Source organism: Cyphomyrmex costatus, unplaced genomic scaffold (assembly GCF_001594065.2).
Source record: "Cyphomyrmex costatus isolate MS0001 unplaced genomic scaffold, Ccosl1.0 scaffold36, whole genome shotgun sequence".
Classification (NCBI taxonomy): domain Eukaryota; kingdom Metazoa; phylum Arthropoda; class Insecta; order Hymenoptera; family Formicidae; genus Cyphomyrmex; species Cyphomyrmex costatus.
The window spans coordinates 4,643,037-4,655,396 of NW_017277774.1; the positions used below are offsets into that span (position 1 = coordinate 4,643,037).

Below are 12,360 nucleotides of genomic sequence, written 5' to 3' on the forward strand. Positions count from 1 at the left end.
CTCTCTCTCTCTCTCTCTCTCTCTCTCTCTCTCTCTCTGCACTACAAAATTTATTATTTAAATATCTTTTAAAAAAAAATAAACATTTTACGATCGATTAAAAATCTAAAAGAAAGTTTTATTTAATTAACACGTTTGTCCTCTTTTCGCTCTTCTTCTCACGTTTTATTTATATGTGTTAAATATCTAATCTGATTTAATTTTTGTTTACTTTTATTATATTTATTATTATTAAAACCAAATACTTATTATTGTTTAGTTAATAATTTTTTAATAGGTTCGCACTGCATGCTATATACAAAGCTAGCAGTTACCTCGAACTTACAGCATATTTGTTGCACAAAAAAAATAATTGTCCTGTTCTACAATATATGGCATACTTCAGTGACAATAAAACGCATCATATTTTATTAATAAAAATCAAAACGCGCATGAACATAATGAAATTGTTATCCCTTAGAAGTCAATGCGATGTATGAGCGAAATACGCATAGTCATTCAACAAATAATTTGCAATTACTGAACAAAATATAATAGTTTTCTCCCCCCCTGAATTTCACTTTTGTCCACTTAATTTGATGTACATTCGTATCATTATATGTAATTTATATTTTATATTTACCTGTTATGCTTTTTATTACTCCATAAATATATTTAAGAAACACCGACTACTCTGTAAATTAGGATTAATATTTAATATATAATAATTATGCTAAATTATAATAAATCTATGCTATTAAAGTACTAAATTTATTCATACATAAAAAAATTGAGTAAAGTTTGTGTTTCTTATGATTCAAATAACTGAAGAATTGAAATGTCTGTTGTGTGCTATGATTTATTTTGCAGCAATTTTGCGCAACCTGTATGTAATACAAACAAAGAAGAATGTTTTGTGTGTTTTCGTTTTTGATGTATCTTGTGGATTCCACAATCTACTAGCCTTGTATATTTTTTACATTGGCAAAATGTGAATTTTAAGACAATATTAATGATTTTTTCATACACCATATATAAATGAAATCTTTTAATTAGATAATATTGTTGAACGCATGTGTATGAATGTCAACCGGCTTAGCAAGAAGGATATGTTCACATTTCTCGATTTCTCATATCATATCTTAATCATGTGTTCTCAGGTAGCGGAGGTATAATGAGTCAATCGGGCTCTCAAGATGATGGCGAGTATGAAGTCATCATCGTTGACGAAAACAATTCTTCAATTTTGGCCGATCACGACGTCACATCATCTGGGCCGCCGTCAACCAAGGTAAGTTAAGTCTCATGGAAAAGTTGCAATTAATCCGAAATTTCGATGCGATCTGAAAAGTGCAATGGACACTTGTTCTCTACTGAACAAATTCGAAAGAAGTGTGAACATCGAGAATAATTGAACTGAAAATCTCACAGGTAAAAGTCTTGTAAAGTCCGTCACATTAAACGCAATCTAATAGTGACAATATAGTCTATGATTGGTATAAAAAAAGATGGTTTTACAAAGTTATAACAATTTTATATTACTTGAGACTGCATGCATTCGATAGATTAAGAACGTAGACACGATGATTCGGTGTTTCAATTTATCGCTTTACACAGCTCTACGTAGCGAGTACGATATACGGGTCTTTTTCTAAAGTAAAATTCAACTCCGTTTCTTTCAATACTACCCTGAGTATCTTTCTCTTTATGCTCGATAGTTTCAAATGATATTCACAGCAGCGAAACTTTAGCACTCTTCCATCACGCACGATCTTATGGGATATCCACCGCAGTAATGACCAGATAACTTGTGCTATCGCACAATGCTTTGCACTAATTTATCACGTGTATTGTTCGTCTTGCGATGGAGACTTATAAAGTCTTTACTTCAAAATACATATTGTGTAATTACTTGAATACATACTGTGTAATTACGATAGACCAGTTCATAGATAATTACATTAGATTTACACGTATTAAGACTCTTGACAAGGTAAATTTACATTCATCCTTAAATGTTAAATTTAAATTAATTAGTACAATTTTACGAGATTATAATACATATATTTTTATTATTTGTGTCAGCTCCTATTTTACGACCCTTAAGTGTAGTGTATTCGATAGTTGAATCTCCTAATATAATTACGTGATTTCGAGACCTGCCGTAGTTGAAGATCTCTTGTAATGCCCAGCATGTAATGTTCACTTATCGATTGATGTCTTGCATCTACGTAGTCCCAGCGTAACGACCGTTAGCTCAATTGTGATCTCTCGTAACTATCTCTCGCACGTAATATCTCTATCTATAATAATTACGGATTCTCTTTGGAAAATCGGCATTACCAGAGCAAAACCCCAATCTACCCGCGAAGTTCGGATACGTAATCGCACTTCCAAAAGTTAAATCATTGTATTTATCTGTAATTCTATCGAGCATGCGATACTTTGACTCTCGAATTTCTCTCATTGTTAACTTCCTCTGCTTGCATTGCTATGCGTACTAACTACTGGTTCTGAAGGGAGGTCACAGTGGTGTACCTCGGCCGCGGACTATTCTCGAGGATTACACCTCATCAGAACCAACGCTTGGCACTTCTACAAGGTCCGAACCACTGCCACGAAATCTACAGGTAAAATTTAATTTGAGTACAGATCCGGATGTGTGGAGGACGTTGACGGGAGCTCGATTCCCGAATTATATCACCGCGACCGGTCGCGTTTTGAGAGCGATCAGAAATGTATTTCTAATTATTTTAAATTTTCTTACTCCATAAAAAGAATGCGAGAGAATACGCAACGGTACAATAACGCCCATTTGACGGGTGCAAGAAAGAGAGAGCGATATATACATCTTGAATCATATTCTTTTTGGATGTTTATGTAATATTATTATAGTATAATGTAAAATAGCGGTCCTTACACGCGTAACTTTTGTCTTATATTAGAATTAACAAGTTCGCTAACGAAGCTTGAATACATGAGAAGCTTGGTTCTTTCTTTCTATAATATATTAGTTGATTGCGTAGTAATGGTGTACTATTAATTGCATGTAATGAAGTAAGTACATGGCACGCGAGAGTATATCATGAAGTGTGATTGTATGAAATTATCCTATGAAATGTTTTTGTAATAAAATATAGCTATAAATTTTCATAGTAACTGACTTCAGCATCGTAGTGAGATTCTTAGGCTTGGACATACGTTATATCTGAATAGCTTTACATAATAACGATTATTAAAAGGATTTTTGTGTTAATTCAATAAAATTCAGTAATGTGAAAAATAAAAAAATTTTAAATATTGTCATTAATATACCGGTTGAAAAATAAAAAAAATTATATTTTATTATAAAAAATAATTTAATCTTGATGCATAAATCTTTAATCAATTCTTCCTGTTTAAAATGCCTTAATATTTTTTTAAATAATTTACGATTAATTTTAACTGAAATAGAAAAAATCCCAATGTTTCATTCTTCCCTTTATTTCAAACAACTTTCTCCCAGAGCAATGACTCCAGTGAGGAGACAGTACATCGCAGCAATATCACTGCGGACCCGAGTCCTTCTGAAGTTACCACCGACAACGAAAACAAGCACAATTCTTCCGAAGAAGCTTGGACAGATGTAAATCTTAATGAAGACGGTGATACGATGCCTATTACAAATCCAAGAGAAGATCCGCGAAACATCCATAATATTGCACACTCGCGTGGTAAGAATCGAATCAGCTGTGGTACCATCGCTTGTGGATGATAATACAGTTCACAGTTTTTAATACAGTTTTTGTTTCTCAATCTGAATAGTGATTCTTATGTGTTTTTCGCTACTGAGAGAAAGTAAGAAGTTCTTACAGATTTTAGGAAACTAAGAACTTTTATTTTTGAAAGTTTAAACAATTAAATAAACTACAATTGTTTGAACTACAAGTTTAAACAATTTGTTTCTTTTATAATTTTTTGCTTCTTCTTTTGTAGTAAAATATATAAAAATTGCAATTCACACATACACAAATGTTGAGAAACAAAAAACTTGTAAGTCAGTGTAATTTTTTGATATTAAATATTACCAATAAATTTTATTTTTTTAATATATCACTTAAAATTGTACATAAAGAATAAGAGAAGAGGTTCATATTTTACATTTATTTTCATGCATTATAAAAAAATATTTAAATTTTTCTTAATTATATATTACATATATTATGAATTTGCGTTATTACATAAAAGAAATCAAAAACAAGATTTTAAAAATTGAAAAGAAATTAAATATTTTATAGAGCACATTATTTTTTAGTAAAAAGTTTTACAAGAGAAACACCTATTGCTTGTTGAGAAACAAAATCATTGATCAAAATTTGTTCAATATAATTAATCTCATTAGATGAATCCTTGTCAATTTGGTATGTAAGGCAAGATGTATTATAAAACACACAGGCGACATGCAAGACAGCGAGGGCAACGTTCTCGAACAAGAAATGCTCGGTAATGCCGAACGTGGGGAGAAACCGTCGGCGGAAATCTCCGTGGTGAGAGTTCCTGATCGGTTGGTAGTAACCGCAGCATCCCCGAGAGCCGATGAATTGCCAATCAAAGGTCTGGTCGATCATTTACCTGTACCAACACCTTCCCGTGAAGCCTCTCTCACGCAAAAGCTGGAAATGGCTTTGGGTTCGGTTTGTCCCCTCCTTCGAGAGATCATGGTGGACTTTGCTCCCTTCCTGTCCAAAACACTTGTTGGCTCCCATGGTCAAGAATTGTTAATGGAAGGAAAAGGTACGAGCTGCAAGGGTACGTCTAACGTACAATCATTCTTCTGTGTTCGATGTATGCATATTGCATATGAATCAGCATAAGAAAACGAATATTATAAACAAACCAAAAGAAATTTTCTTTTCGAGTATCATTTTCTTCAAATATTTTTTGATGTTTGTATATGTGTGATTTTAGAATAGTCTCTATATAAATTGCGCTATAAACACACCGTAGTTTTATTATGTACGCGCTTATAAAATGTAAAAGGAAATCACGGCTCTCACATTCCGCATTTTACGCGCGCGTAATATGATATAGAATGTCTGAGGCTCGATAAATAAAAAGGATATATTTCACGTTGGACTTTATTACACGGAGAACAGTCGTAGCATGGTCTATGTTTTCTAAGCGATGTCGAGATATATCACGCCCACGAAAAAAAAAGAATGAAGGATTAAGGAACTAAAACTCAGCAGTTTCATGTAGACATATTTTCCAAAATTATAAATAAAATTATTCTTCGTCATTTCTCGTTATATTTTATATTGCGGCAAAATGTTTATTGTAATTATGCATATTTAATATATTGTCAGAATGCTCCATTATTTGCTATTTTATACTGCTATTGATTATTTAACATAATTTTTTCGTCTCTTTTTTTCTAAACGTCGTACATTATCTTGAATAAATTTATTATTCAATTCGTAAACATACAACAAACCAAGATTCGTCATTAAATATTCCGAGATTGATGTATTATGGGCGCTTTAAAAGATAAAATAGCGATCATAAAAATAAGAATTCAACAATGTTGTGCGTTTAAAATATTTAAAATTGTATGTTTAGATATGCTTGCGTGATAAATAAAAATTTGGGGTTTTTTTAAATAGGCATACTTGGCGGGACTTTCGTCACTTTTATAGTATTTCTATCTCTGGTATTTCACACCGAGTATTCAAATTAGTCACTTTATGATTTCGCTTTAGGAAGATGGTCAGCGTATTCCAAGTAATCGCTCACCATTAGTATTCAGCATGCGCGTAGAGACTACGATGATTCTCGCAGATTTTATATTCAAGGAACGTGGCATTTGATGGTTTTGCAACGTATCGATGTATTTTATTTTTAACAATATCCGCGATACGGTCTTGGTAGAACGCGACACTGTTCGTTTCTTTCGTCTGTCAGTCATTGTTATGCACCGTTTATCGTTCGTTCGTTTAATGATTCCCTGTCTGTAATTTGCCAGGTTTAACCACATTTAAGAACAGCAACTCCGTCGTGGAATTGGTTATGCTCCTCTGCTCTCAAGAATGGCAAAACTCTCTGCAAAAGCACGCAGGTCTCGCTTTCATCGAGCTCATTAACGAGGGAAGGTAAGACGTTTATTATATGGCTAGGCGCGCAAACAAAACCAAATCAAACTTTCTCGTTTCCCTTTATGAAAATGCTTCCTTACGTTACACAGGCTGCTATCTCACGCGATGAAGGATCACATAGTAAGAGTCGCGAACGAAGCAGAATTCATTTTAAACAGGATGAGAGCGGATGACGTGCTGAAGCATGCTGACTTTGAGGTATTGCATGCATTTCTTCCGGCGATTTCATTGCTCTGTAAATAGAACCGACCAGTTTTTGTCGCCAGATCGTTTTCGCGAGTCATCTAATACCAATATGACAATCCTGCTGAAATATATTGTTTTAATCCAACGCTATAAATTATTTAAAAAAAAAGCATTAATAATACTACTCTTTTCCTGGTATTTAGTCACAATGCGCTCAAACACTATTGGACCGTCGGGAAGAAGAACGCATGTGTGATCATCTAATCACCGCAGCACGAAGACGTGATAATGTTATCGCTAGCAGGCTTCTGGAGAAAGTCAGAAATATTTTATCTAACAAGCACGGTGCTTGGGGATATATGGATCCAATGGCTGCAAAGTGAGTACAAACATTTGAAATTGATTTCACATTACGTAATCGTATTCTGTATATCATATTATTTGGCTATTATTGCTGTTTACAGATTGGCCGAATACTGGAAACTAGATGCTTGGGAGGATGATGCACGTAGACGCAAGCGTTTCGTGCATAATCCACTAGGCTCGAGCCACCCCGAGGCTACTCTCAAGGCGGCTCTAGAACACGGTGCACCCGAGGATGCGATACTTCAAGCGCGTGAAGAGTTTCACGCGCATCTCGCAGCCTCGCGTGCACACCAACAGCAATTGCAGTCGGCGGATCTTCTGGATGACAGTGAATTGCTGACGGACGACAGGGATCTCGACAACGACTTGACAGGTTGGTCGGTGTTGCCTGATAAACGAGACGCGACATTTTAATGGCATATTACTGACCGCACAAACCGGTTTTATTTTCGTCAATCTCGCGCCGCAATTTCGTTAAAATCGTTATTTAAGTATCGATCAATTGTCATCTGTTAGTTTAATTTTCTGCATTTAATTTCCAATTTCTATGCATTGTACATTACAAAACAAGCATGCTACCGATAATTTGTAGTGTGCACGAGTTTAAAATAAAATAAGAAATACAGATAAGTGAGAAGCGCCGAAATACAGTTGAGACTGGATCTTGGTGCCTAATAATATTTGTACGTAAATTTTTGAATACATCTCTCTTTCAGTTATATATTCTTTCACTCTTTCAGTTATATTGCATAAAAATGAGTCAATCAGTTTAAATAAAAAAAGTTGCATGTACAGGCAATATGCTATTACTTCATTAAGGTGTTGTTTACCAGCACGCAGATTAATCATTTATGTTTTATCAGGTCCGGTGAATATTAGTACGAAAGGCAAATTAATCGCACCCGGTATCGTGGCGCCTGGCATCATTTCCGTAACATCTACAGAACTGTATTTCGAGGTGGACGAGGATGATCCGGAATTCAAGAAAATCGACAGTGAGGTAAGTACTTAAATTAAAACACATATGGAAGGACATATGATAAAAAGACATACTTCTGAATATGTGTCTTTGTCACAATATGCGTTATTTATATAATCTTCGACAATTAGTTGCTTTATCTTGTCTTCTTTTCATTAAGATAGAATAAATGTATTTGGAACATTCGCGGTGTTATCTGTTTAAAATGTAGTCGCCAGTTGTCTTGCCGATAAAACTGTATTTTAATGAAAAACCAACTCGTCGAGAAAGAGACCAAAGTTAAATTTATAGCGTTTTCTTATAAAGCTTAAAAAGTTTATCTTTAAAATAATGTAAGATCGACTGAGCATTCGATAGAAACATTAATTTTGTGACACGTTTAGTTTATCTTATTTTGCAATCATATATATTGCATTATTGTTTTCCAATTTCTTTTAATTCGCTTCTATCATTTATCGCAAACGCATCTTTATCAGCATGCGATAAAAATAAATTTAACACTGCGGCTACAGCTTAAAAATGTGTGCGGTAATAGCGTATACCCATTATTTACATATTAAATGTTTGAGGTAATATTTTACGCTGGCCTCTCTTAAACTGACGAACGCGAAAGCCTAAGGTAGCCGCTCATAACGAAGAGTATCAATCATTTCAACCGTCGTAGAATTTGAATAAGTGTACGTCGTAAATGATGAGACGTGGCGAAAGCTTCCACGGTACCGCTAGTGGAGGCAGATTCTGGTTAGAATTAGTTCGGACGTGTCCCTGTCTATCAGTGTCCATAAGGTACCCTACATTCGTGAAGCTTCTACAATAAAAAAAAAAGAAGGGAAAGACGAGATAAATCCGAGAGAGAAGTTGAGAGAAAGAAAGAGAAAGAATGAGAGAGGAAGATGAACTGGAAGAACTAGAAGGACGATTATCATATATCGGTCGTAGATCTCGCGTTTGTATAACTAGGGAATAAAACAAACAGAGGAGGGCCCCATGGGGTCGACCGATCTTCAGGGTCGGCAATTATGAGCCCCCTGCGGGGCCCGGTATCTGCTTGCCCGCTCTTTCGTCTCTCTTCCTCTCGATCTTCCATCGCTTTGCCACTCACTAACTACGTATCGGTGGCATAAGTGAACAAGCTTCTCACAGGAATGCACTGAAACTACCGCATTTTCCCACCTAGTCGATGAACATCACTCAGGGAAGTCATGTTTCCAACGCGACGTAAATACATATAAAATTTCTGGTATCCATACTGAGAAAAAAATTTCTGGTACCAATAAGAAAAATAAAAAACTCCCGCTCATTTAAATTAGAATTCTGGTTATTGCAATTGAATTTCTAGTTATCTTGAATCTTTGATAGATTAATTACCTTATAAGCGTTTGATTAATACATTTTTAGTTAAATATAATTAATACAATAAGATTTTTTCCAGTACGCCTCGATGATGCGAATAATTAAGTAATTTTGTAAACAATCGTTAGCTTTCTCGAATTATATTATACTATTACGATATTTATGATAATGACATTTTTCATTGTCTATGAATTTATATCACGAATCTCAATAGAATCAGTCTTTTTTAACGCTTGCCGCGACGTTCCTCGTTAGCTAATAAATAAAATATATTCGATGTCGCGAGAGACTCTCAGTAATCGCTTGCCGACGATCGTATCGCTGTGTTTCTCGGGGATATGCACAAAGATTTCGCAGTGTCCACCTGTCGTCTCCGTTATATCTTGACCGACGGACTTGCCCATTAATAGGACGTACGAACTCATTCGGGCTCTCTTAATTGGAATCCTTTTTAAGAAGGAACGCACCTGGAAGTGAGGAGGGAAACAGCGCGAGAAGGGAAGAAAGACAGGCAGACAGATAGAGGTGCAGGAGAAGAAGGAAGCAGAGATAGAGATGAAGAGGCAAAGCCAGAGAGAGAGAGAGAGATAGAGACCGGTCGTTCACGATCGAGACACGCTCATTAGTCGAGGATGTCCCGAGGGTAGGCGGGAGGCTTCGTCGAATTCGTAGGCGATGGATCACTCGATAGTCGAGCCGAGACTTAAGCGATCGTAATGCGCGGCCGCAGAAGAGGATGCACCCAGGAGTGGCCTCAGGGAGGGACTGCATATCGGGCCGCGCGCCGCTGCACCCTTTTGTGCGTATCTCTCCTCATGAGTCTCCTCCACCGCCGATCGCGCCGATTTCTCCCTTCTTCCTCCTTCACCTTTTATAATGGCCCAGGCAAACGTATTTATCGTGATTTATCGTTTACACGGGTTTCTCCTTTCTCTCCCGCCCCACCGTTCCTCCTTTCTCTCTCTTCTCTTTCTCTCTGTCCCGCAACGCCGTATGTTAAAGATAGAGGATGCACACCGTGCGATTACGTCGAGAATGAATTATTGATAGTCCGCACGAGGCATTAATATCTAAAACAAATAATCAACGATACGGCCGCTCTTTCGCAAATGCACTTTTCGTCTCTAATTTGACGAAGAAACTATATCCTATGCTCTTCTTCTGCAGATTAAATACTGAAGCGCAAAGTCCTTGCAGCCATTTGTAAATTAACGGTTATTTATATTGCGTATCATATGTGAGATTTATGTCACATAATTGCTCGTGATGATACGTAATAACGATACGCTGTCGTCGCGACTTGCATACGCTGAAAATTGAGTCGCCACTCGGGTTATTCTTAGAGATAGCAAAACGTGAAGTACGGCCGTAAAATAAATAATCAATTTCCTGAGTTTCTTATTAGTATTCATCAAGCTGAAAAGTTATAGAACGCGCATATTTTATTGTAAAAATATATACACAGAAAGAATGTTTTTGCTAAAGTGTCTGAAAATTTAGCTAGATACGCATCTAAAAATAATTTTGTTTGGACCATAAAAATAATTATGTATGTAAAACATTCAAACTGGTTGCTAAAAAATCGTTAAAATTTTTTACAGCATGGCCATCAACCTCTTAAATATTTTACATAATTATTTTAATGATCCAACAAAATTTGTTGTGTGTGCGCGCGCGCGTGCTTCCAAATTTATATCCAACTAAATTTTTAGACACTTTAGCAAGAGCGTTTCTTCCGTCACGATACAAATCGACACCACTTTTTAAGTATATAAGTACACGTTATATTAATATATCAGCGCGCAATGCAATAATCTTCAAAAAGTTCATCATTAATTTTGGTTTTTACGTCATTTTATATCCTTCGAGTTTGCATTTTGGAGGAAAAAAAAGCAGATCAGATTTCAATAAACCTAACGGCTTGTTGCCTCAGCTTCAAGAGGGTAGGTCACACGAGAGACATTAAACTCCGCGTCGCGGTGGATCGAGCGACTCGTATTTTTATGGAAACCTGCTCTGTGGCGCCTAAAGTTCCCCTTCCTGTAGTATAGTTATCGCAGACACATGCTGCGAATATCCTTGTGGGATGCCCAGTGCTGTTATGAGAAAAAGAGAGAAAGAGATAGTGAGAAAATGGAAGAAAGAGGAGCGAGGGATACTAACCGGACAGGTGGTCCGTGCCATACGTTGGTGTTCATTCGCGACGAAGATACCATTAACGAGGGATACAGTGCCGTGAAAAATCCGAGACATCGAGCCGTTTATCAATGATAGCAAATACAAACTGCCTCGTAGATCATACGACGCTAGAGATTTCCAAGTTAGTGGTATCTTGCCGCGATTTGCTTCACACTCGGGATTATTAATATCGCCGTGTTATTCATACATAAATATACATTGTGCAGGCGATTGTGTAACTGATACGAATCTCTCTGTAAGATAACGATACAAAAAGAACTTTCTATCGGGAGCATACGCGTTGTATATAAAGGACTAAACGAGAATGACAGGAGGGCGGATTGTGACCGAGCACCGGTTTAATGTTAAGCGATTACGGCCTTCTTAGGCAATACATATGCATGACATCGATGTAATATAGTGCGAGTGACGTTATAATAATGCGACTGTAATTATTCCGCGCCCCGATCTGCAGTATCTCGTGCTAGCATTACAAAGACTGTCCACTTCGCTTTAACCACCAGCCATCGAATGCGCGACCGTATCTTATCGCAATTATTCCATCGCATTATCCTTGCATCTTGCGATTATAAACGCGTGTCGATAAATAATAAAGCCTGTCAGCTACTCTTGCGGTCAGATTGCCATGCAGTACGTGGCTTCTTCGATAAAGAGACGCGCGCTTTTCCTCTCCAGAGCACGATGCGTCTGTGCTCGCTCTTTGAATTATGTATCGTGAATTCCGGAATAATAACTCTCGTCGAGTTTGATGAATAAGCATATAACTCTTGATCGAATCTAATTCCTTTTGCTCACGTATATATCACCCGTGTTATTATTAATAAAAACGAGAGGCAATAATTACTCTTCCAACAGTTTCATTGTGCGTTTTCTGCCGAAGGCACGAGGATCGAGGTGCATAAGCGCGTATCGAGATACGAATTTGCATATCCTGCATTATTTAATCGATCCACGATTTCGATGGGACTCGACGTTGCCGATGATCAAGTAGCCAATGACCAGAGGGGTAGTCTGCGCGAAAAGGATGCAGTTAGTTTGGTAAACATCCATCAATTCGTGGGCAGGGCAACGCGAGGCAGAGAACAGGGCAGAACCTGAAGACCAGGCAAGCTGGAAGGAGCAGGCGGGCTTATTCTCAACAAGGCAGGGGTAATCACTGCTATTAGT

General features: G+C 36.8%; 1 protein-coding gene across 1 annotated transcript in view; it reads left to right on the forward strand.

The window, feature by feature from the left end:
* rg (A kinase anchor protein rugose) overlaps window positions 1-12,360 on the forward strand; it is a 199,042-nt gene that overhangs the window by 119,743 nt on the left and 66,939 nt on the right. The window contains exons 29-37 of the mRNA XM_018543108.1: window positions 1,140-1,270; window positions 2,499-2,609; window positions 3,485-3,692; window positions 4,414-4,752; window positions 5,981-6,107; window positions 6,200-6,308; window positions 6,500-6,675; window positions 6,761-7,035; window positions 7,526-7,662. Coding sequence (XP_018398610.1) covers window positions 1,140-1,270; window positions 2,499-2,609; window positions 3,485-3,692; window positions 4,414-4,752; window positions 5,981-6,107; window positions 6,200-6,308; window positions 6,500-6,675; window positions 6,761-7,035; window positions 7,526-7,662 — 1,613 coding nt within the window. The remainder of the gene's footprint in view (window positions 1-1,139; window positions 1,271-2,498; window positions 2,610-3,484; window positions 3,693-4,413; window positions 4,753-5,980; window positions 6,108-6,199; window positions 6,309-6,499; window positions 6,676-6,760; window positions 7,036-7,525; window positions 7,663-12,360) is intronic.